The sequence below is a fragment of the Siniperca chuatsi genome, linkage group LG6 (assembly GCF_020085105.1).
Source record: "Siniperca chuatsi isolate FFG_IHB_CAS linkage group LG6, ASM2008510v1, whole genome shotgun sequence".
NCBI lineage: Eukaryota > Metazoa > Chordata > Actinopteri > Centrarchiformes > Sinipercidae > Siniperca > Siniperca chuatsi.
Genome location: NC_058047.1, coordinates 27,098,171 through 27,119,793, shown reverse-complemented (window position 1 = coordinate 27,119,793; position 21,623 = coordinate 27,098,171). Strand labels below are relative to the sequence as shown.

The following is a 21,623-nucleotide window of genomic DNA, read 5'->3' as shown; positions in this document are numbered from 1 at the left end:
TGGGGTGCAACCATTATGTGTTTAGATTCAGAACAATAAAACAGTAATTTGGTGTTGTATGATTAAAAAAAACAAACAAAAAAACATTGTATATAAAAACATGATTCCTTTATTGCTTAAAGAATACAACTTTGTAGGATAGGCGAGTGAATGTCACAACTAGGTTACTTTTCTTTACACTGAGGATTGACCACAGTCACAATGCAAATGTTTGATACTGCACCCGAGGAAAAGGGAAATAACAAATTCAGCCTGGATATCAAAGCATCTTACAAAGTCATAGGTTAATAATCCTTTACATTGTTTACACTGACCTGGAGTCAGCAACGAGAATCACAGTAGCACCTACACCTTTAAAAAACACTTAACTCTGGGCTGTTAGTATGTCCACTATCTTTGGTTCTATGAGACAAAAATATTCAGTTTCTGAAAGGTGTGGATAATTAGCAATACTGTGGGTGGTTCAAGGTAGAGAGAAAATGCAATGTAAAGTAACTAAATGAGCTAAAATTAAACAAAACGTCCATTTCTCTACTTAAACAAAAAAAAAAAAAATCCTATATTCACAGCCCCTCAAATGATCCTCTGCTGAACAAATATACTAAGGGGGGGGGCCCTCTCTGTAAAAATGAACATCAAACCACAAGAATGGAGAAATCGACTGCTCTGAAATTATTCTAGAGCAGTTCTCCTAAACCACCAGAAGTGATCTAGTACAACGGACAACATAAGTAAGCTTTCTGGTGCAGTACCTGAAGGAGCGAACACTTGCTGCATTATCACCAAAATTCACTGACATTTCCCAGGCAACGTCTGCCTTCAGCGTGTCCACAACACATCCAGAAATCTACAAATCACTCACAACATAATGTCAAGACATAATTAAACAGAAGCAACCGGGAAAAAAAGGGGGAAGAAGAGATTAATTAAAAACTTTAACAGCCTCTCAATCCAAATCATTTCAGGTACTGGTATCTGACCGTGTGGCTATCTTGAAATCCCCCTTCATCTTTCTCGTCACTGTCCATTCCAATGTGCATTATCCATGTTACACTGATGTATACCAGCGGTCAAACACGTCTCATGTCTCTGCCGATGACAGTACTGGGAGATCTGTGCGCCAACACCGTCCCAGGAGGGGATTCTGACAAGTTGAACGGCATCCTGGGATCACATGTCATCCTCTTCGTCTTCATCCTGAGAGGAACCGGCCTGCTGGGCGGCGCTGGCAGATGCTGCTGCCATTTGTGCCTGCTGGGCGGCCTGCTGCATCTGTAACCACTCCTGCTGGGCGAGCTCTGCCTGCTGCTGTCGCGCCTGCAGAAACAATGTCAAACCAAAACAGAGATATGAGACAAGGAAAGGCAAACGAAGAGCTTATTACGCAATTACAAAAGGATCATGATGGTGATATCTGATGTCAAATTAGAGCTGACCAACTCTAACATCACAGTATTCATAAAAGCTAGAATGCTATTATATGTATTAGGCATGAGCAAAATTATTATTAATACAATTTTTGCAATACATTACTGAGGCTGAGTTATATTCTAGGCTGATTTATTGATCAGCATAGTAGTGTTGCAAGTTTATGAGATGGATGCGTCATGCATTATCAGACGTGCATTTATAATATGAACAAAACAGACGTGTTTATATTCTCCCATTCACTTAGAGAGTAACAGCTGAGCAAGGAGAGGGTTTGCACTGGAAATGGCTTTGCTAGATCACAACATGCAAATTTTTTTTTTTTTTTTTTTATAAAGCGCTTGGCAATTCTCGCAGGAGCAAATGCAAAAACAAACAAGACTAATCACCAATCAGTTTTTGTTGTCTCCATGTTGGTCTGGCATGTAGTTACATTTCTGAAGAGGTGCACCTCACCTAAGCCTGGACCCCTTCATACCTACCTACAGAGCCACTGCACATAGGTGCCACAATACTTCAACATGTTCAATTGTGACAGTGACGAAGGATGCATCCTTACTAACAGATGTTTTAACAGCACTGTTTTTTGCCCGTTTATGGTTGTTTTACATTTAAACAGCTTTTATTTAAGGATTTATTTGTCACATACTTATTTCTCCATGTGTGCATATTTCTCATTTTTCTACAGAATATGAAAGTGAAAGCTAGTCTCAATTCAGTAAATAGATACAGCTTATTCCACAAATTACCTTCACATTTTAAACAACATTTACAATACCTATACTTGCTTAGACCATACCTCCACCTGCAGTGATTGCAGTCCTTTTAGTTTTATTTTTGTCTTTTATTACACTATTGCGTGTAATTTGTCAATCTTATCGTATTTGATGTAGGTACACTTTACTTAATAATCATAGCTCTACATGTTTAAATGTCTGCTTCCTTTACTGTTTGTACACAAAACTGCCATGTGTAACCAAATATATTAACTTATTTTCAAATTGTGTACAAGGGGTGACCATGTCAAAAAGTGTTAAAAAATACTCAGAGGAAAAAAAAAATCCCTCATTCAATTAACTTGTTTTCTTCTTCTTCTGGTACACACCAAGATTGCAATCTTACAATATACCATATACACTGCAAGATTGCTTATATTGCAATCCCAGTGTTTTTGTGGACACTAAAACTATCATATTGCATTAAACCATACAGTGATTGTCAGACCCCAGCTCTATATTGGATGCATAGTAAAAATGGGTATGCTCATTCACAACATCAGTACATGGGGAATTGCAGATTTGTTAGTAACTTGTATTTTTAGATCACACCTTGGCAAACAATTCCTGTTGTTGTCTGAGGAGCTCCTCCTCTGGTATGCCCAGGTTCTCCAGTCGAGAGCTGGCTTTCCTCCTCTTCAGAGCTACAGTTTTACACTCCTGCAGGACGTCTTTCACCTCCGTGATGTATGATGCGAAACCAAGGCTCTCAAGGGCTGTGGTGTGAAAAAGAGAGGCGAAAGCGAAATAATTACTCTCTGTGGTTTAAAATGAATGGCATTTTCCTCAATATACTAGTTGGTGTGAAAAAACAGAGCAAACATTGACTAGGACTCACCATTGATGACATGCTCAGGAGATATGGTCTTCTTGTCGGACTTGTTGCATATTTCATTGGCTTCTGAGGATATGAGGTGTATGAACTCTGTGCAGCAGTTAACCACAAGCTCCCTGGCGTCGTTAGCCACTCGTACGTTAGGGAGAGTTTCTTTAATCATCTTGTTGATAGCTGCTCTGGGGATGGTGAGGTCGTCGTCGTTTCCAGAGGAAGAAGCCATCGTGGCAGGCAAATGACCACAAACCTAAGAAATTAAAGCTCCGGTTCTTGACTGAGTGGTGAAAAACGTTTGCAGACGATAGGCGTTCTTGAGTTGATGGCGTTAACGTATACTGCCCGGGTCAAGACAACGTCAACATCAACTCAAATGTCATTAAAAAAAAAAAAAAAAAAAAAAAAAAAAAAAAAACGTTTCCTCAAAGTTAGCCGGCTGGCTAGCTTGCTAACTAAGCTAATAGCGAATGTTACGAGGTGCAGTTTCTGCAGACCACCGCTGTTACACGGAATGTGACAGAAAATGAAAGGTCCAAGAAACGCTAAAGCACAAGTAAGAGAACAAAAAACGTCAATACTGGAAAAAAATATGTTTAGCTAACTAGCTACCAAGCTAGCTAGTAGCTGTGGTCCCTGTCACAAGCAAGCCGCAACCCAGAAGGCAGGTGAACGCGGAGACGGAGAGCATGGCTAAAGCTAGGCTAACAATGAACTGCCCCTGCCTTATGTAACTATATAGTTGGCTGAGTAGAGACGAGTAGAATAAAGCCGCCACAACACTGCAGGTTACTCTTCCTTGCATAGACCAAATGAGCTAACTTCAACATCTCAAACAATCTTAAAGCTACCAGCAGTTCATTTACAATTATATTCTGTGCAACATTAGCTTAAATTTGTACGGATACAACGTCAAATAAAGGGCCGGATACGGTGTCACCAAGAGGTGTCGGCAGTCGCCTAGCTAGTGTTTACCGCCATCTACTGTTCACATAGGTAATTACACATTTTTTATTCTATTCATTCTATTCTAATGTTTTCTGTTGTCTGCCAACATATTAAGAACTCGTAAATATTTTTATGAAAAGGTTTCTCACCAAACGTGATGTGAGGCTCAGAGCAAACAGCTGAATCCCAGATTAGGCCATGTGTAAATAGCCTATAATCCAATGTCCCAAACACAATATGTCACTAACATAAGTGTTTCACAAAGTAATATACATCTTTAAAGGTTGGTTTCTAAATGTTAAGAGTGTCTTAAAAAATACAAATCATCCCTCAATAAGGCAGTATAACTATCTGAACTATCTGAATGCGTCATCTGATGCGTTGACTTTGTCGCTGCCCTTCATAGTTTTGCTTACTACATACATATTGTGTAACCTAATATAGGGCTTGGAGGCTTAACGAGTTAAGAGAGTTATGGTAGTCTGTTGAATGTACCAAGGTGTGGTTTAAAACCTACAGCAGGAGCTCACAGACAAAAAAAGAGATTGCATTGTCACGATTATTTATGGCTTTCATGTTTTTATTTGTTCACAATAATCATTGTTTCAGCATTTCATCACAAAGATGTCTTCCAGCTAAAAATCTAATTCAAATAAAATAAAGGAAAATTACAGGAAACCTATACATGGATGAATGTATCTCCCCCAAAATAGTATAATAATAATAATTTTTTTATTATAATAAAGATGAGAAATGGACTCTATTAGTTGCTCTTGTCCTTTTCCAAGGTAAAGCTCTTTCTACTTCTCCAGCGCAGAAGTTTGAGGAAGTTCAGACTGGCGTTGAAGACCTTGTCGTGTTCAAACACCATTTTGTAAAATGTGTCAATTGGGAGGTCACCGTTGGGGTCAGCATATTTGAGTGTGGTCATAGGGGTGTAAAGCGTGTTTGTCTGATGACGGAAAGGGGGATTGTCCATGGTGATGATCTTGAGAGTATGCTAGGAGGAAAAACACAGAACAAACATAAACAATAGCTGCAGTAATTTCACTCAGTTGCAGGGCTTTATGTCAAAGCAATATATGATGAGGTGACGAAATGTTTGTGGATGAACAACGCTATACCTCTGCTATATCCTCAGCAGTCTGCCCGAAGGTTTCAAAGATTTGTTTGTAGTTCTTCAAGTAGATGTTCGTGAACATGTCAGCAGTCACTTTGTCAGCTTTGCTGAGATCAGTCTTCAAGCCCTCATCATAGACTTTACGCTCAAATTCTGTTATGACTGGACCCGGCTCTATCAAGCTGATACTGAGGAAAGACAAGAAGAGAAGTACAGTACAAACATAATCAAATCCCTCTCAACAGGAAACTGAAGAGCAGCATGCTAAGTTAAAAGGTAACTGAATGCTACAGAGCTAATGTTACTTTTCATATACTGAGATGGAACAGTTTGTGTCAAGTACATGCCCCTATTCCTCTGCTCCTATTTGAAACAGCCCTGCACTTACTGAATGATGCTGTGTTAGGTCTCGCCCCAGACCAGGGTGGGCGTGCTCTGTTTGTTTTTGCCATGGCATACTTTGGCTGGCATATTTTCCTCTCAATGGTAAGGCAATTGTGGGTCTGTTTGTGCAGTGTGAGTGTGCAGACGCTTCAGACATAGAGAAGTGCTGGTTTGCAGGTATTTTCACGTTAGCTCTGAAAGGGAATGTTGTTTCCCAAACTGATCCCGGCTTTGTGAGCACGATTTGAATCTCACCGAGAAACCAGTACAAAATGAAATGACCAACATGTGCAGGAGTCTGTGTGTTCTGGAGAAGCAGCATACAGAAATCAGTATCTTACTTGAGATTAAACTTCAGGGCTTGTACTGCTAAGCTTTCACAAAAGCCTTCCACTGCAAACTTGGATGCTGCATAGACGTCATTGAATAAAATTCCTGAAAAACAGTGAGGCACTGTTAAGACGAACTGTTAAGTCACCAAAAACAAATGCTCTCACGATGAACATATGTGACCGTCCTCACCCTGAATGCCCATGACGCTGCTAATGACCACAATATGGCCTTTTTTCCTCCTCTTCATGTCAGGTAGGATTTGCTTCAGCAAACGCACAAGCCCAAAGAAGTTGGTGTCCATGACAGTCTTCATCTCATCCATTGACTGACACTCAAGAGGTCCAATCAGACCCATCCCTGCATTACTTACTGTGAGAGGAAGTCAAGCATGACAACAAATGTTATTAAGGCATGTACAGTACAATTGTTAAGTATTGGAAAACTATGCATAGTTGCAGAATGCTCATGAATAGCTGCATTTACATTGAACCAAATGGCGTGCGCTTACTAAGAATGTCCACCCTGCGCTCAGGCAGGCTGTCCACGCAGGCTTTGATGGAGTCCTCGTCACATACGTCCAACTGTTTGATCTCCAAAGTCCTGCCCAGAGTCCGACCTGCGACCTCGACCAGCGCCTCACACTTACTTACGTTCCTCATGGTGGCGTAGACTACAACAAACAAAATAATTTAAAGCGGGGATTTTGTTTACTACATGGATGCAGAAGTGCTGGTGAAATTAAAGTCTACAGGGACATCAGACACTTTCTCTTAATTTGGCATTGAAAATTTGACCTGTCATTCTTAAAGGGCCAGTGCACCTACCATTACAAATGAATAACATATTTTCTAACTTAGCCCTAGTGGCATCTGGTATTGCAGATAGTTTTGATGTTATTGTCTTAGGTTTTGTCTCTAAATGTCTGCTGCCACACCAATACAGTGGAGGCAGTAAAATGTTGTTTATGATGTTCAAAGCATTGAGAAATGACAGCTGTTAAACTCAACTGCAACATCTTTTCCAGAAACAGTGTCCCAGTTGCTCAGGATAATCCGCGGACACTGGGACTGTTTCATCCATAGAAAGTAGTTCCAATAAAACTGTCGACAGTGAGGTGTGTGAATTATCCAGAGCAACCAGGACATAGTTTCTGGAAAGAAAATATGGTTTCTTTTTGTGATTTGGGTAAACTTGACCCTTGAACATGCCTGAAATTTGTTCTGTTTCTTGTTTCTTGCCAAATGATAGTTCACCTGTGCATATATTCATATATTTACAAAATAACTGTAAGCACATAACTTTGAATGTTAAGTCTCCAAAAGCATAATGTTCACTAGTACTCCTTTAGTGCTTCTAACACTTTTTTGCAGCCAAATAACCACTAACCAATAGTATTATTAGAAGTCATTTGTATTGCCACAATCACCATTATTATTCATCACTACTAAATTTTAGTTTAAATAAGGAACTGTTTGATTCTTTCACTTCTCAGTCTATTTGCACATGCGTGAATGTCAGTGACACAAACAGTTTCAGAAATACAGTTGTCACTTATGAAAAATGTAGACAAAGCTTTTTAAAATGGGACAAATTTACCCATGAACCTTTTCTTCTCATCTTTTGCAATGCGGGCAGCCAAGGCGAGGCCAATCCCGGAGGAGCAGCCTGTGATGAGTACCACCTTCTGGTTCATCGTGCCTGGTTAGTGTTCGTCTTGCAGCTCCAGCAGCAGAGAATGAAGGAGACCGAACGGGGGGAGGGAATAGGCTACGTGGAGGCACTTTTAAAGCCCGTGCCTTAATCCACAGGTCTGCAACTCAGCAGAACCCTTGTGCACATTGGCTGAAGATTACCATCAAGCGTGGCCTACACATGGTGCTGATGCCTAGTGAGGATTTAAGATAATGATAACAAGTCTATTGCTGCAGTGAATCATGAGATGTGAAAAATATGGTCAAAGACTTGGCAGAAAAAACACGTTCTTGTTGGAATAAAGAAGTGCAATCAGAAAAGATGACTTTCAAAAAAGGTCATATCTTTATTAAAATTCTGAATTTCACAATCTAAATTTGTCTTTGCAAACTAGGGAACTAGGGAAACTTTACGTATACATATACATACATTTTTGTTGCAAACCAAAATAAATTTGTGACGTTTAAAATGTATCTCATCAGTATCTCATCTGTGACATATGTGAATTAAAAACATTTCCATAAGGCCACACTGAACTTGGTAGAAATGTGGTAGAAAAAGTGCGTCATGGTTTTTCACTGGATCATCAACACTTGTCAGCTTATTGTTTTAATGCATACGAAAGAATGAAAACAAGCTGCAAAGGAAATTGCACAAACCTTCGTATCAAAGGTTTGATTCTATATGTTTTAGAAAATGAGTGTGGAATTATAAGATTATGTCTGTATTTTTCTTATGTCACAATTTGATTCTTACTTCAGAATTTGTTGTGTTATTTAAAAAAAAAAAAAAAAGCTTTAATGCTCAATGCATCTCTAAGCTGCTCTCCACCCACACAGAACTTTAAAAATCCAAACTTACGATATCATACAGGTTGATTATTCTCCAACAATACATGATAAGTAATAGATCTTTGCAGGTGTCTTGCAGAGGCTACTGCTTTTAGTTTTTCTACTAATGCTTTTTGATACGGTCTTGCATCCACTGCAAAGGATCTTTGCTCCATATCTTAGGGTCCCAGGCATGGAACCATCCGATGAAGGAGAGTGGCTCCTCCTCCTGCTTAATGGTGCTGATGGGGATACCGCTACGGCCAGAGGGGTCCGAATTCACATAGTCTTGGGCTGAAAGGAAAACAAGGATACATTTGTGAACAAAGTCTTTTATGTAATTTCTCCTCGTCTCTAATAGCTCGGTTTTGTCTTACCAATCTTGAGTGATCCAGTTTTCTCGGCCTCGTTGGCGTCCTTTCCGACCCAAACGAAGATCTGGTGGGAGAAATAACCAAAGAGCTTTAGGGATAAAGCGGCAATAAAAATGAGATCTACAACAACTGAGACTGAATCGTTTCGTTAAAAGTGAAGGCAGCGCACCTGATCCCAGGTGTCCAGAATCATGACATCATCGGTTGCTAGATCCATCTGTGTGAACTCACCGGGCACCTCCTCCGCCTAAATATTGGGCAGTACACGTTTACAAAGTGGCTATATAAAAACAGTCAAAAAATTAGGCAAAAAACCCATATATGATAGTATATATCAAAGTAAAATAAATAACTATGTCCCCTTAATGAATTAAAATAGATGAAAACTTAAATACTTACTATCAGCCTGCCAGTTTTGTTTGAACAGCTAAACAGTCGTGGACGCCTGACCATCCCCTGCAGGGTCTTGGAGGTCTGGTAGTCCTTCTTCCCACCCAGCGGTTGCCAGAAACCAGCTGACGACAAGGAGAAAACCACAGTTTTCCACAGGAAATATTTTACTCTGTTATCCTGCAGAGTTCAAATGTTGTTTTCAGCACTCACCTGGTTCCTTGGTCTCCTCCACCACAGTGGCAGTTCCTCCGAGCAGGCCAGCAACATACTTAGCTGCAGTGATCTCCTCCGGAGTTGCTCCCTTTCCCTTCCACAGGAACAGGGACTCAGGTGACTTCAGCACAAACACATCATTTGTGTTCAGAGAGGAGGCAGTGGGCTTCACCTGGGTCATATAGACAAAAGGATCCGAATCAGCTTTATTGCCAAGTAGGTTTACACATACAAGGATGTTGCTTTGGTATTTTGGTGCAAAACAATAAATATTGTAGAAATATCATGAAAGATGAAGCAATAATGTTGTGAATTGTTCATTATAAAGCGTCAGTTTATGCACATTCAATGTAATAAACAAGGCTAACCTCAACAGCCCGTGTGGCTTTGTTGGAGCTCTGGCGGATATGGAAGAGCCGCGTGCTGCCAGGCTTGCTCTCGCCACTCTCGCGGGACGTCCCACCCAAGTGGACGACCAAAGGCTTGTCCTTAAACACGCTCACAAGATGAGGGGGTTCTTGGCCCTGAGTGACACGAACCTGCCGAGACACAGCAGTAGCTAAAACTACAAGTATGATGAAGACAGGGGTGATGGGAGTAGTTCACCGCTTGAATGGCACGAGTAAGTCATTAAAGGAACAGTTCGACATTTTGGGAAACATGATGATTCGCTTTCATGCTTATAGTTAGATGAGAAGATTGCTACCACTCTCATGTTTGTCTGTTCAATATGAAGCTACCGCCAGCCGCTGATTAGCTTAGCTTAGCATAAAGACTGGAAACAGGGGGAAAGGCTTACCTGGCTCTCTCTGAAGATAAAATCCACCTACCAGCCAATCTAAAGCTCACTAATTAACCCCAGGTTAGCTGTCTCCCCCTGTTTCCAGTCTTTATGCTAAGCTAACCAGCTGCTGTACAGTAGCTTCATATATAATGCACAGATATGAGAGTGGTGTCGATCTTCTGATCAGCTCTCGCCAAGTAAGTGTATTTTTCCAAGATGTCAAACTATTTCTTTAAAGAAAGACCTGAGTAATAGCATAGATTGTTTTCACAGTAAATATCTTACCTGGGTAGCTACTCCACCCATGGAATCGTCCAGGTTGACTGTGAGAAAGGCTGAAGCGGCCAGTTCATCCTTAGTGCAATTCTGCCCCTGCCTAAAGACAGCAAAGTCATAATGTATTAATAACTCATTCAAGCTTCCAACATAAACAGTGGTGATATTCACTATTAAGTATGAAAAGCATCCATCCATCCATCCATCCATCTTCTTCCGCTTATCCGGGGCCGGGTCGCGGGGGCAGCAGTCTAAGCAGGGACTCCCAGACTTCCTTCGCCCCAGACACTTCCTCCAGCTCCTCCGGGGGGATCCCGAGGCGTTCCCAGGCCAGCCGAGAGACATAGTCCCTCCAGCGTGTCCTGGGTCTTCCCGGGGCGCGCCCCGGTGGGACATGCCCAGAACACCTCCCGAGGGAGGCGTCCAGGAGGCATCCGGATCAGATGCCCTAGCCACCTCAGCTGGCTCCTCTCGACGTGGAGGAGCAGCGGCTCTACTCGAGCTCCCCGTGTGACTGAGCTCCTCACCCTATCTCTAAGGGAGCGCCCAGCCACTCGGCGGAGGAAGCCCATTTCGGCGCTTGTATCCGCGATCTTGTCCTTTTTCGGTCACTACCCAAAGCTCATGACCATAGGTGAGGGCAGGAGCGTAGATTGACCGGTAAATCGAGAGCTTTGTCTTTCGACTCAGCTCCTTCTTTACCACAACGGTCCGATACAGCGCCCGCATCACTGCAGACGCTGCACCGATCCGCCTGTCAATCTCACGCTCCATCCGTCCCTCACTCGTGAACAAGACCCCGAGATACTTAAACTCCTCCACTTGGGGCAAGGACTCCCCACCCACGCGAAGAGAGCAAACCACCTTTTTCCGGTCAAGAACCATGGCCTCAGATTTGGAAGAGCTGATTCTCATCCCAGCTGCTTCACACTCGGCTGCAAACCGTCCCAGTGCATGCTGCAGGTCCTGGTTTGAAGAAGCCATCAGAACGACATCATCTGCAAACAGCAGAGATGAGATCCTGTGGTTCCCAAACCGGACACCCTCCGGCCCCTGACTGCGCCTAGAAATTCTGTCCATATAAATTATGAACAGAACCGGTGACAAAGGGCAGCCCTGGCGGAGTCCAACATGCACCGGGAACAGGTCTGACTTACTGCCGGCAATGCGAACACAGCTCCTGCTCCGGTTATACAGGGACCGGACAGCCCTTAGCAAAGGGCCCCGGACCCCATACTCCCAGAGCACTCCCCACAAAGCGCCCGGGGCACACGGTCGAATGCCTTCTCCAGATCCACAAAGCACATGTGGACTGGTTGGGCAAACTCCCATGAACCCTCGAGCACCCGATGGAGAGTATAGAGCTGGTCCAGTGTTCCACGACCGGGACGAAAACCACTCTGCTCCTCCTGAATCCGAGGTTCGACTATCGGACGAATTCTCCTCTCCAGTACCCTGGAATAGACCTTACCGGGAGGCTGAGAAGTGTGATCCCTCTGTGATTGGAACACACCCTCCGGTCCCCTTCTTATGCAGAGGGACCACCACCCCGGTCTGCCAGTCCAGAGGCACTGTCCCAGACCGCCACGCGATGTTGCAGAGACGTGTCAGCCAAGACAGTCCCACAACATCCAGAGACTTAAGATACTCAGGACGGATCTCATCCACCCCGAAGCCTTGCCACCAAGGAGCTTGCCAACAACCTCAGTGACTTCGGCCAGGGTGATGGATGAGTCCGCCTCCGGGTCCCCAGCCTCCGCTTCTTCTTCGGAAGACGTGACAGCGGGATTGAGGAGATCCTCAAAGTATTCCTTCCACCGTCCGACAACATCCCCAGTCGAGGTCAACAGCTCTCCACCCGCACCGTACAAGGTGTTGGTGAAGCACTGCTTCCCCCTCCTGAGCCGTCGGACGGTTTGCCAGAATTTCTTTGAGGCCGACCGATAGTCCTCCTCCATGGCCTCTCCGAACCTCTCCCAGTCCTGAGTTTTTGCCTCTGTGACCGCACGGGCTGCAGCACGCTTAGCCTGCCGGTACCTGTCAGCTGCCTCGGGAGTCCCACGAGCCAACAAGGCCCGATAGGACTCCTTCTTCAGCCTGACGGCATCCCTTACTTCCGGCGTCCACCACCGTGTTCGGGGATTGCCGCGCGACAGGCACCAGAAACCTTGCGACCACAGCTACGAGAGCCGCGATCGACAATGGAGGTGGAAAACATGGTCCACTCGGACTCAATGTCCCCAACCTCCCGGGATCTGGGAGAAGCTCTCCGGAGGTGTGAGTTGTAGACCCTGCTGACAGAGGGCTCCGCCAGACGTTCCCAGCAGACCCTCACGATACGCTTGGGCCTGCCAAGTCTGTCCGGCTTCCTCCCCCGCCAGCGGATCCAACTCACCACCAGGTGGTGATCGGTTGACAGCTCCGCCCCTCTCTTCACCCGAGTGTCCAAGACACGCGGCCGGAGGTCAGATGATACGACAACAAAGTCGATCATCGACCTCCGCCTAGGGTGTCCTGGTGCCACGTGCACTGATGGACACCCTTGTGCTTGAACATGGTGTTAGTTATGGACAGACTGTAACTAGCACAGAAGTCCAACAACTGAACACCGCTCGGGTTCAGATCAGGGGGGCCGTTCCTTCCGATTACCCCTCTCCAGGTGTCACTGTCGTTGCCCACGTGGGCGTTGAAGTCCCCCAGTAGAACAACGGAGTCCCCGGGTGGTGCACTGTCTAGTACCCCTCCCAGGGACTCCAAGAAGGCCTGGTACTCTGCACTGCTGTTCGGCCCGTAGGCCGCCACAACAGTGAGAGACCTGTCCCCCACCCGGAGGCGGAGGGACGCGACCCTCTCGTTCACTGGGGTAAACTCCAACACGTGGACGGCTGAGCTGTGGGGCTATGAGCAGGCCCACACCAGCCCGCCGCCTCTCCCCGCCGGCAACGCCAGAGAAATGGAGCGACCAGCCCCTCTCGAGGAGACGGGTTCCAGAGCCCAGGCTGTGCGTGGAGGCGAGGCCGACTATATCTAGCCGGTAACGCTCAACCTCCCGCACAAGCTCAGGCTCCTTCCCCAGCGAAGTGACATTCCATGTCCCTAGAGCCAGTTTCTGTGTCCGGAGATCTGGTCGCCGGCCCCTGCCTTCGACTGCCGCCCAGATCTCTCTGCACCGGCCCCTTACGGATCCTCCTGCGGGTGGTGGGTCCACGGGAGGACGGCCCCACGTCGCTCCTTCGGGCTGTGCCCGGCCGGGCCCCGTGGGGAAAGGCCCGGCCACCAGGCGCTCGCCGTCGGGCACCCACCCCAGGCCTGGCTCCAGGGTGGGGCCCCGGTAGCGCCAATCCGGGCGACGTAACTGGCCTTGATTTTAAATAATCCATAAGGGTCTTCTGGTATGAAAAGCAACGCTGGTTTATCAACCAGGTTAAGCGGACAACTGTCCCAGAGCCCCAGACCCCAGACCCCAGGGTCCCACAAAGCCCCAGGTTCACTGCATGTCAGTTGGTTGTACATAATTTGACTAACTGCAATTTCTTTATGGATGGCGACGTCGGTCTGTCAGTCCACCACTTTGGTCCAGACTGAAATATCTCAACAACTATTGGATGGATTGCCATGAAACTTGGTACAGATATTTGTCCAATACTTTGACTAAATACCTGCAATACTAACTGTACTTTGTGTTTAGTGCTAATTTGCAAATGTTATCATGCCAACATGCTAAACTAAGAAGGTGAACATGGCAAACACCAGCATGTTAACATTTTCACTGTGAGCACGTTAGCATGCTGATGTTAGCATTCAGTTCAAAGCACTGCTGTGCCTAAGTACAGCCTTACAGAGCTGCTTGCAATTTTAGGCTGTCGACTAGTCTTGTTGGTGGCAACAAACCAATATATTATCAAAGGTTATTGGGGTTCAAGTCACTTCTTAATCTGTCAAGATTTTTCTTACTTGACTACAACTAAGAAAATTCTTATTGTAAAATACAAACCCTCACATAGTCTATACATAGTGGGTCTCCTCTTTTCACAATCCTTTCATTTTAGAAGTGTCGATTGTATTTATAAACGGTCTCAATGATGAGGCAACAGCTCCAAGACAGCAAATTGATTTAGTTAAATCCTATGTAAATGTAATATATACAGACAAACTCTAACTTTTTATGTTCATGTTTTATGTTTTTATTTAACTGTCAAGTTTCTATGAATTACAAAGTGGCAAGAGGGGTGCGTGGGTGCAGTAATTTGCACGTTTTGTCTTCCTTCTCTTTGTTTTTTTTCTCTTTTGATCTCTTTTCGTCTATTTTTTTCTTCTCACTTTATTATAATTTCCTCTTATCTTGCTTATCTTCTGCTGTCCTGTGTGAATGGTGTAAAACACCAAAAAAAAGTTGGTCACAAAAAAGGAATTTTTACCGGACTAAAATATTTACTAAGAAGGTGACCTGTGTCATAATCTAGTTTTAAGACCTTTATTATTTGTGGTTATATGGTGCATATTTCTAAATAAAGGGGGGGTCAGTAGAGGCCCAACAACAACTTTTTGCCCTGGGACACCCTAACTGGTAAATCCAGCCATGCTGAAAAGGTTACACTTACCAGGTGTAGATGATATGCTTCTCTCTGCCTCCCACGTTGTAGGAGTACAGCACCAGGTAACAGTCACCTCCAAAGAACTGTCCATAAGTGGATGGGTCCACAGGAACATTTTTTCCTCCTTCCACACGCCAAATCTACAGAAACCCATCATTGTTACACCTACACGTTGATATTTGAAGAAATGAATGTACAGCATGAGCGTAGTTAGGCTAGTGACCATACCTTGACTTTCCCAGAGCCATCATCCACCATGCCGTGCTGGGCAGCCATGACGTTGTCGCTGTGGAGTTTGGAGGAGTCGAAGGGAATCTGCTCCACCCGAGCGATGCTACCAATGGTGTAGGCCTTACTTGGGCCTGTGGTCTCATCCTTGTCCAACCAGTTGAAGAAGAACTGCTTAAACAGGGTGGTCTCAGCCCCTGCTGGCATTACCTGGACCTGTTCATGTCAGAAATAGGCAGAATAGCAAGCATATTCATAAACAGGAAGACATGATAGGAAGGATGAAGTTCTAGTAACAGAATTTCCCTACCTACTACATTACCTGAGTATTCTGAGAGTAATTCTTGTCTTTGATGAACTTGTTTGCAGCAGTCAAAGCTGCTTTGCGCTCATCTGCATTTGCATTCCTCCCTGCAGTTTGGGGTGTGGTACAGTGGTTAGAGACTTCAAGTTAAAATCTCTGAGTGAGTCATCCAAAGAGTGAGTGTATCCAAAGAATAAGAGGTTGCAGAAATGGATAGATGTCACGATCTAATACCTTTCCAGATGAATATCTTATTGTCTCCTCCGTTGTCCAAGATGTAGCATTCACTCTGGGAGAGCATGTTTTGTTTGAAGGGGTTTTTTTCAGCTATCACAGTTGCCTTCATGGAGCCAGTAGCATCAGAAATCTAGAAAGTAGAGACGAGGTCAAAACATCTCCATTTATCATCTGAATCTTATAGAAACTCTAACATGTATTGACAGGAATTTGTTCAAAAGCGGAATATTTGTGCGTATTTACCAAATAGAGAGATGCCTGGTTCTTGTTCTTCTTATCGGTGGATACATCGTCACTGCTTCCTGATGGGAGCTTGGGCAGGGGCCCAAGCACCTATAAATAAACAGAAGCACACAGATTGCAACATTGCACTTACGTCCTTCCTAGCAGCCAAATGAGCCAGATAAGTTCTTTATCCCAGCCACAGTCACAAAAATTCCCAGATGTTTCCTGAATAAAACGGTTCAAATTTAAAAGTAAAAAACAAAACAAAAGCTCACTTTAATGACGGCTTCTGGCTCGGAGCCTTCTTCAATCATTTCTATTTCAGCACGGCCCTTTCGCTCATTGTTGCGGATATCGATGGCCAGCTCAGTGGTTTTCAGCCGCTCGAAGCGATTGCTTTCACTTCCAGACCAGTGGTAGATGGTCTAGCATTTCACGGACAGGAGCAGAGGAAAAGAAGACAAAAATAAAGTTGTGATGAAGCACTGGAACACCTGAAGCCTGTACTATTTCAGTCTATCATATTTGCAACATCTAGTCCTTCTTCTGGATCACCTTTCCCAAGTCAATGATGAAGCAGTCTCCTTTGTTGAAGCTAGCCCAGGACATGTCCACCTCCATGGCTCTGATGTTATGACGACCTTTAACGTGCAGCAGACGTTGGATATTCGTGTCGTTGGTCACCACATGCTGGAAGCCTGAGGCTACTCCACCTTTCTTTGACAGGAGTAAAGTCAAGAAGAATAAAGCGTTAGAACTATAACTTAAAACTACAACTACATGGCATGTAGATTTCAAAGGATAGCCTACTAATCATAGATGTAAAGATTAATATGACAGGAATAGTTTGACAATTTGGGAAATGTGTTTATTTTAGTTTTCTTGCCAAGAGTTAGATGAGAAGATTGATACCACTCTCATGTTTGTATGCTAAATATGAAGCTACAGCCAGGAGACAACTGGCTTATCTTAGACTGGAAACAGGCGGAAGCCGCCAGCCTGACTCTGTCCAAAGTCAACAAAATCTGCCTACCACTGAAGCTCACTAATTAACATATTATAGGCCTATCTCGTTTGTTTACTATATACAACCAAAGTGTAAAAAAGTTTCCCCAGTCCTCAAGCTAACTGCTTCATACTTTTCGTACAGCGATGAGACTGGTATCAATCTACTCATCTAGCTCTTGACAGGAAAGATAATAAGCATATTTCCCAAAATGTCAAACTATTCCTTTAAAGATGTTTGGACACGGACTTGAGAAGATTAGTATTTCAGATCCAAATTTGCCACGTCTATGATGCTAAAATGATTTTATAGTCTGTTTTCCGGTGGCCTACTTCATCTCATGACTTCTGCAGCCCTTTGGTGTTTTGGCATTGGAGAGCATGTTTCTGCATGTTTTCTCCATGGAAGCCTTCAGCGGAAAACCTGAGGGAGCAACCAACCACAACTCCAAACAGTTCCCAAAATAGCACGAGTGACGAATTCTACTTTCCATATAAACATACAATACTTAAACAACCCCTTTAGCTTAGGTCATTACATTGCTTTCACTTGGTAGCTCAAGATTTGCTTTTGTTGTCTCGTACAAATAAATGAATAATCTCTCTTGGTTCCTAAAGGCAGAGGTCACAGCTTTTTTATTTCTGTGAAAAGATGTTTTAAATGATTTATCATGAAAACAACATGCAGATATCATGTTTCACCTTGTATTTGATGCCAGTCTTGAAATAGCCCAGAAAGGTGACTGACTCTTGGTTTTGAAACTCCGTGAACTGTCTTGGAGCTCCACCCAAGAAGTCATCCAGCTGCGTCATTAAGATGGCAGCAGCCCCTCTCTCATCGGTGGAAGCTTCTTCACCTGTGGTATAACAGGATAACGGTAAAAAAGAGAAAACAATGAATAAAAGAGCGTATAAACACAGACAACCGGGGGGAATTTAATTCTCTAATAAGCCAAATTCCAATACCAATCCACGAGTGAACGTTGTAAGAAGGAGCAGAGGTGGTGTAGAGCAGTATGTAAGAGTCTCCGGTGTAGAAGTTTCCATAGAGTTCTGTAGGAACAGGTTTCAAATCCATTTTCTCCACCCGCCACACCTGCAGGCCAGGCTTCTTCCCTGCAGTCTCGAACTCCTTGTGGTGCGCCATAGTGCTCAGGGTCTGAGAGGAGACACGTCGTCATTAACAAGTAACCCATCAGGTCACAGCAACCACAGTAACTAACCTTATAACACAGGAGGTCATGGACTGTAAAAGTTTCATACAGGGCTGAAAAGATTAGTTGATTGATCAATTTCTCGATTGACAGAAAATGAACTGGAAACTTAAGTCAGTTTTCAAGCATACATGCCAAACATTCTCCAGTTTCAGCTTCTCAAATGTGAGGATTTGTTTGCTTTTCTTTTTCTCATGGGATCATAAAATGATTATCTTTGGGTTTTGGACAAAACAAGCAATTTGATGACATCACCTTTAGCTTTAGTAAATTGCAACACATATTTTTTCACTATTTTCTAATATTTTATAGACTAAACAGTTATTTGATGATGAAAAGAATGGATTTGTGCAGATTTGTCCTAGTTTCACACAGATTTGAATTCTGCCACTGAGACTTGAAGTCAGGTAACTGTTCTCGTCATGTTTGGATTAAATGGAAGAAAAACAGCCATAACTGAGAGAGAAAAAAAAACCTCTTCACAGTAATACAAACATGGTGGTCAACCACTTTTATCATCACTTGAAATGCCTTGATGTAGAGAATCTATGAATGAATGGTGCACATCACAAAGCATTCAAAAGCACTTGTACAATTTCATTAATAGTGCATTATGTTGCTTTATTCCATTTCCATTAAAAGTTCTCTTTTTCCCACAACACAGTATCCATCCTGTATTTACTCTGCAGCATTATTTGTTGCTTAACCTGTAATACAGGTACCATGTCATTAATAGAAGGGTGTTAGTTAAAGTGGTGAAAAAACACCTGATGTAGCCTACCAGGGAGTGTCCTCTCCACTTACTGCCAAACTGTGTTTTTGTGGTATTTTGGGGCCACTCCCCACTTCCAAAGACAAACACCTTGTGTCTTATACTGTGTACAGCAAGTAATTATTCCACACAGTGTTGAGTGGAACATTGGGCAAAATAAAATTGATATTGACAGACGTATGAGTATACTGTATATATCATGCACCAGAGGAAACAACTGTTTTACCCTGTTGTCATATTGCTTTATTGAACATTTTAAAATGAACCATTCCCAGAGGAAAATAAACAAGTTTATTCATGCATTCAGTTTTTTTCCTTAGTCAGAATCAGAAATACTTTATTGATCCCAGAGGGGAAACTCTTTCGTTACAGCTGCTCACTGTCACGTCAGTGCACACGGGAACAGAAGTACTAAGCAAATTTAAAATATAATACACTATAATACAGGTCAGATAAATTAAGTACAAGTGGATATAAGTATAAAAGCTAAAATAAGTATCAAAATGGATTTAGAGGTTGATAAGTATGCACGGTATAATACAATGTAATAATATAAGTATTAAGTAACAGTGCAATATGACTTATAATATACATTCAACATATATTTTACAATGCATCCCTGTAAAAGCATGGACTGTTTTGCTTCCTTTGATGCAGAATCAGGCGAAGAGGCGTCAATGTGAGTGCGAACACTCTTGCAGGGGCTTGTTGCGATGAATAATTAGTTAACGAATTACTTTCTCAAAAGGTAAAATAAGCAATTGATCTATAATTCCAGAAATGCTACCTCAACAGCTACCGTTTTCATAGCATTCGGCAAAAACATTTAGTATGCAGGTTATTAACAATTTTTCTATTACCTGGTGAGGACAGAAGACAGATGCTGGGTGTGAAGAAGCTGCACTTTCAGGTTTCCGCCCAAGCTCTCTGCGCTCAGGTCTGCTATATAGCCCGACACACATCCGCGTTCTGACACAGAGGCGTGTCCAGCCACATCGCGACCCAGCCCAGCCTGCAAAAGCACTGCTTTGCTCAACCCCCCCCCCCCCTTCATGCAGCGACGAATCCTGGGCAAAACTAACATGTAACTTCATGCAGCAATGATGGATTAAAAATCAAATCTCAGAAGTGATATGCTCCATGTGCGCAAAAAAAAAAAAAACTAAAACTAAAAAAATCACCCAGGCTAAAGCCTAAACACCACAGAAAAACTCTTAAGTGGCATCTGGATCAGACTGGCGGCTGTGCACCAACGCCACAAGCTTATTAGCTTTCCTTTTAATGTTTCTAATAAAATCCTTCATGCGCCACTGTATGCAGCCATTATTAATGCAAACTGACTGATTGTGAGCGTAGGAACTGGACTGGAGCAGCTTTTACAGTAGATCAGATCTTAAAACTCAGTCTGACTTACACACGATATATCACACCGAAGACCAGAAAGAGTTAGGTGTCAGCCTTAAAGGTCATTATCACATTCATCTTTCAGCGACACTGAAGGGAACTCACAGAATTACAAAAGAGCCAGAGACTTAAGTTTGTGCCCTAAATGCAGGCACGGCAGGAAGAAAAACATGTCCTAAGAACATTGCAGTATTTCAAATACAGACCAAGTGCATCAGAAAAAAAGGAGCAATGTGGTTACGTGGTTATAAGTTAACACTAACAATTAGGGTGGAATATTTAACTATTTAACACTACAGAACTATGACCAAAAGTTTCCAGATGAATAAGTCACATTTTCCCTAATGCAGCAAAAAAGAAAAACATATTGCGAAGACTGCTTGTATTCAAAAATAACACACCAACATGCTGGAACAGGAGCATAAATACGGGATCTACTGCAATATAGGCTGTTTCCAAAGTCCCGCACTGGATCTGTAATGGCAAGTACAGCTGACCATCTCTTGGAAGTCCTTCGATTGTACGTACTGTGATAAACACTCATCTGGTTGCATAGTTGATTTAGCAATTACACTGTAACGTTGTTTTAGCACGTGAGTCCAGGGTGTGATTGTTTGGCACCGGCCTGTCAGCAGTTGGAGTTTGTGACCAGTCTAACTCGCATGTGGCAGCTTTACAGAAAGGGAAGGCACAAAAATGTCTTCTCTGAGCTCCGGCCGTCACCTCGGGTTAGAGCTGGGTCCATCACTCCCAATGTGAGAGCTGCATCAGCACATTCTGCCTCATTGTGTAGTGTACTCACAACTCACACAGTCCCTGTCTGGGACATACCACCGTGCCTCCACAAGACTAAACACATTCACAAGTCCACACACACACACACACACACACACACACACACACACACACACACACACACACACAATCCTTAGTGGTGGCTGAACACAAAGGCTACCAACTACAGGCTACTTGTTCTAACTTGAGTGTGGCTAAAACACTCCTGTACTTCATATTGCATAACTGTGAAGGATGTGTGCTGCTTTCATAACCAAGGGCTGCAAAAGAATAAGAAGACATAAGCAGGCCTTTTGCTGGAACACTGCTGTGATGCATATGGCACAATCACCAGTCTGATAACAGGGCTTCTTCCTGGTTGAACAAGGGATACATGCCGATGAGTCACTGAGTCATAATGAACTGCAGATGCTTCCTGTGAGTTTTAATTTCCTGCAGCAGCAGGATTTCCCTTGGCACTTCCC

General features: G+C 43.5%; 3 protein-coding genes across 4 annotated transcripts; all 3 read right to left on the bottom strand.

The window, feature by feature from the left end:
* Positions 1–86: 86 nt before the first annotated feature.
* Positions 87–3,970, bottom strand: dr1 (down-regulator of transcription 1). The gene is made up of 3 exons (XM_044198635.1): positions 3,043–3,970; positions 2,757–2,920; positions 87–1,317 (listed from the first exon to the last, which is right to left on the bottom strand). Exons 1-3 carry the CDS (start codon positions 3,260–3,262, stop codon positions 1,171–1,173), a joined length of 531 nt encoding a protein of 176 aa, XP_044054570.1. The 5' UTR covers positions 3,263–3,970; the 3' UTR covers positions 87–1,170.
* Positions 3,971–4,540: 570 nt separating this feature from the next.
* Positions 4,541–7,552, bottom strand: zgc:109982 (uncharacterized protein LOC553564 homolog). Its single transcript, XM_044198634.1, has 6 exons — positions 7,415–7,552; positions 6,327–6,488; positions 6,008–6,187; positions 5,827–5,920; positions 5,106–5,289; positions 4,541–4,981 (listed from the first exon to the last, which is right to left on the bottom strand). Exons 1-6 carry the CDS (start codon positions 7,509–7,511, stop codon positions 4,745–4,747), a joined length of 954 nt encoding a protein of 317 aa, XP_044054569.1. The 5' UTR covers positions 7,512–7,552; the 3' UTR covers positions 4,541–4,744.
* A 280-nt stretch (positions 7,553–7,832) lies between these two features.
* scinla (scinderin like a) lies at positions 7,833–19,976 on the bottom strand. 2 transcript variants are annotated; one of them, XM_044198631.1, is made up of 17 exons: positions 19,821–19,976; positions 17,941–18,133; positions 17,677–17,831; positions 16,525–16,686; positions 16,245–16,394; positions 15,988–16,077; positions 15,742–15,874; positions 15,526–15,614; positions 15,204–15,419; positions 14,982–15,115; positions 10,390–10,480; positions 9,689–9,859; positions 9,318–9,492; positions 9,114–9,229; positions 8,884–8,961; positions 8,718–8,778; positions 7,833–8,634 (listed from the first exon to the last, which is right to left on the bottom strand). In XM_044198631.1, the coding sequence occupies exons 1-17, from the start codon at positions 19,920–19,922 to the stop codon at positions 8,465–8,467; spliced, it is 2,286 nt and encodes a 761-aa protein (XP_044054566.1). In that variant the 5' UTR covers positions 19,923–19,976; the 3' UTR covers positions 7,833–8,464. The 2 variants fall into 2 exon arrangements, with proteins under 2 accessions (XP_044054566.1, XP_044054567.1); XM_044198632.1 differs by lacking the exons at positions 17,941–18,133; positions 19,821–19,976 and having other exon boundaries at positions 17,308–17,814.
* Positions 19,977–21,623: the final 1,647 nt, after the last annotated feature.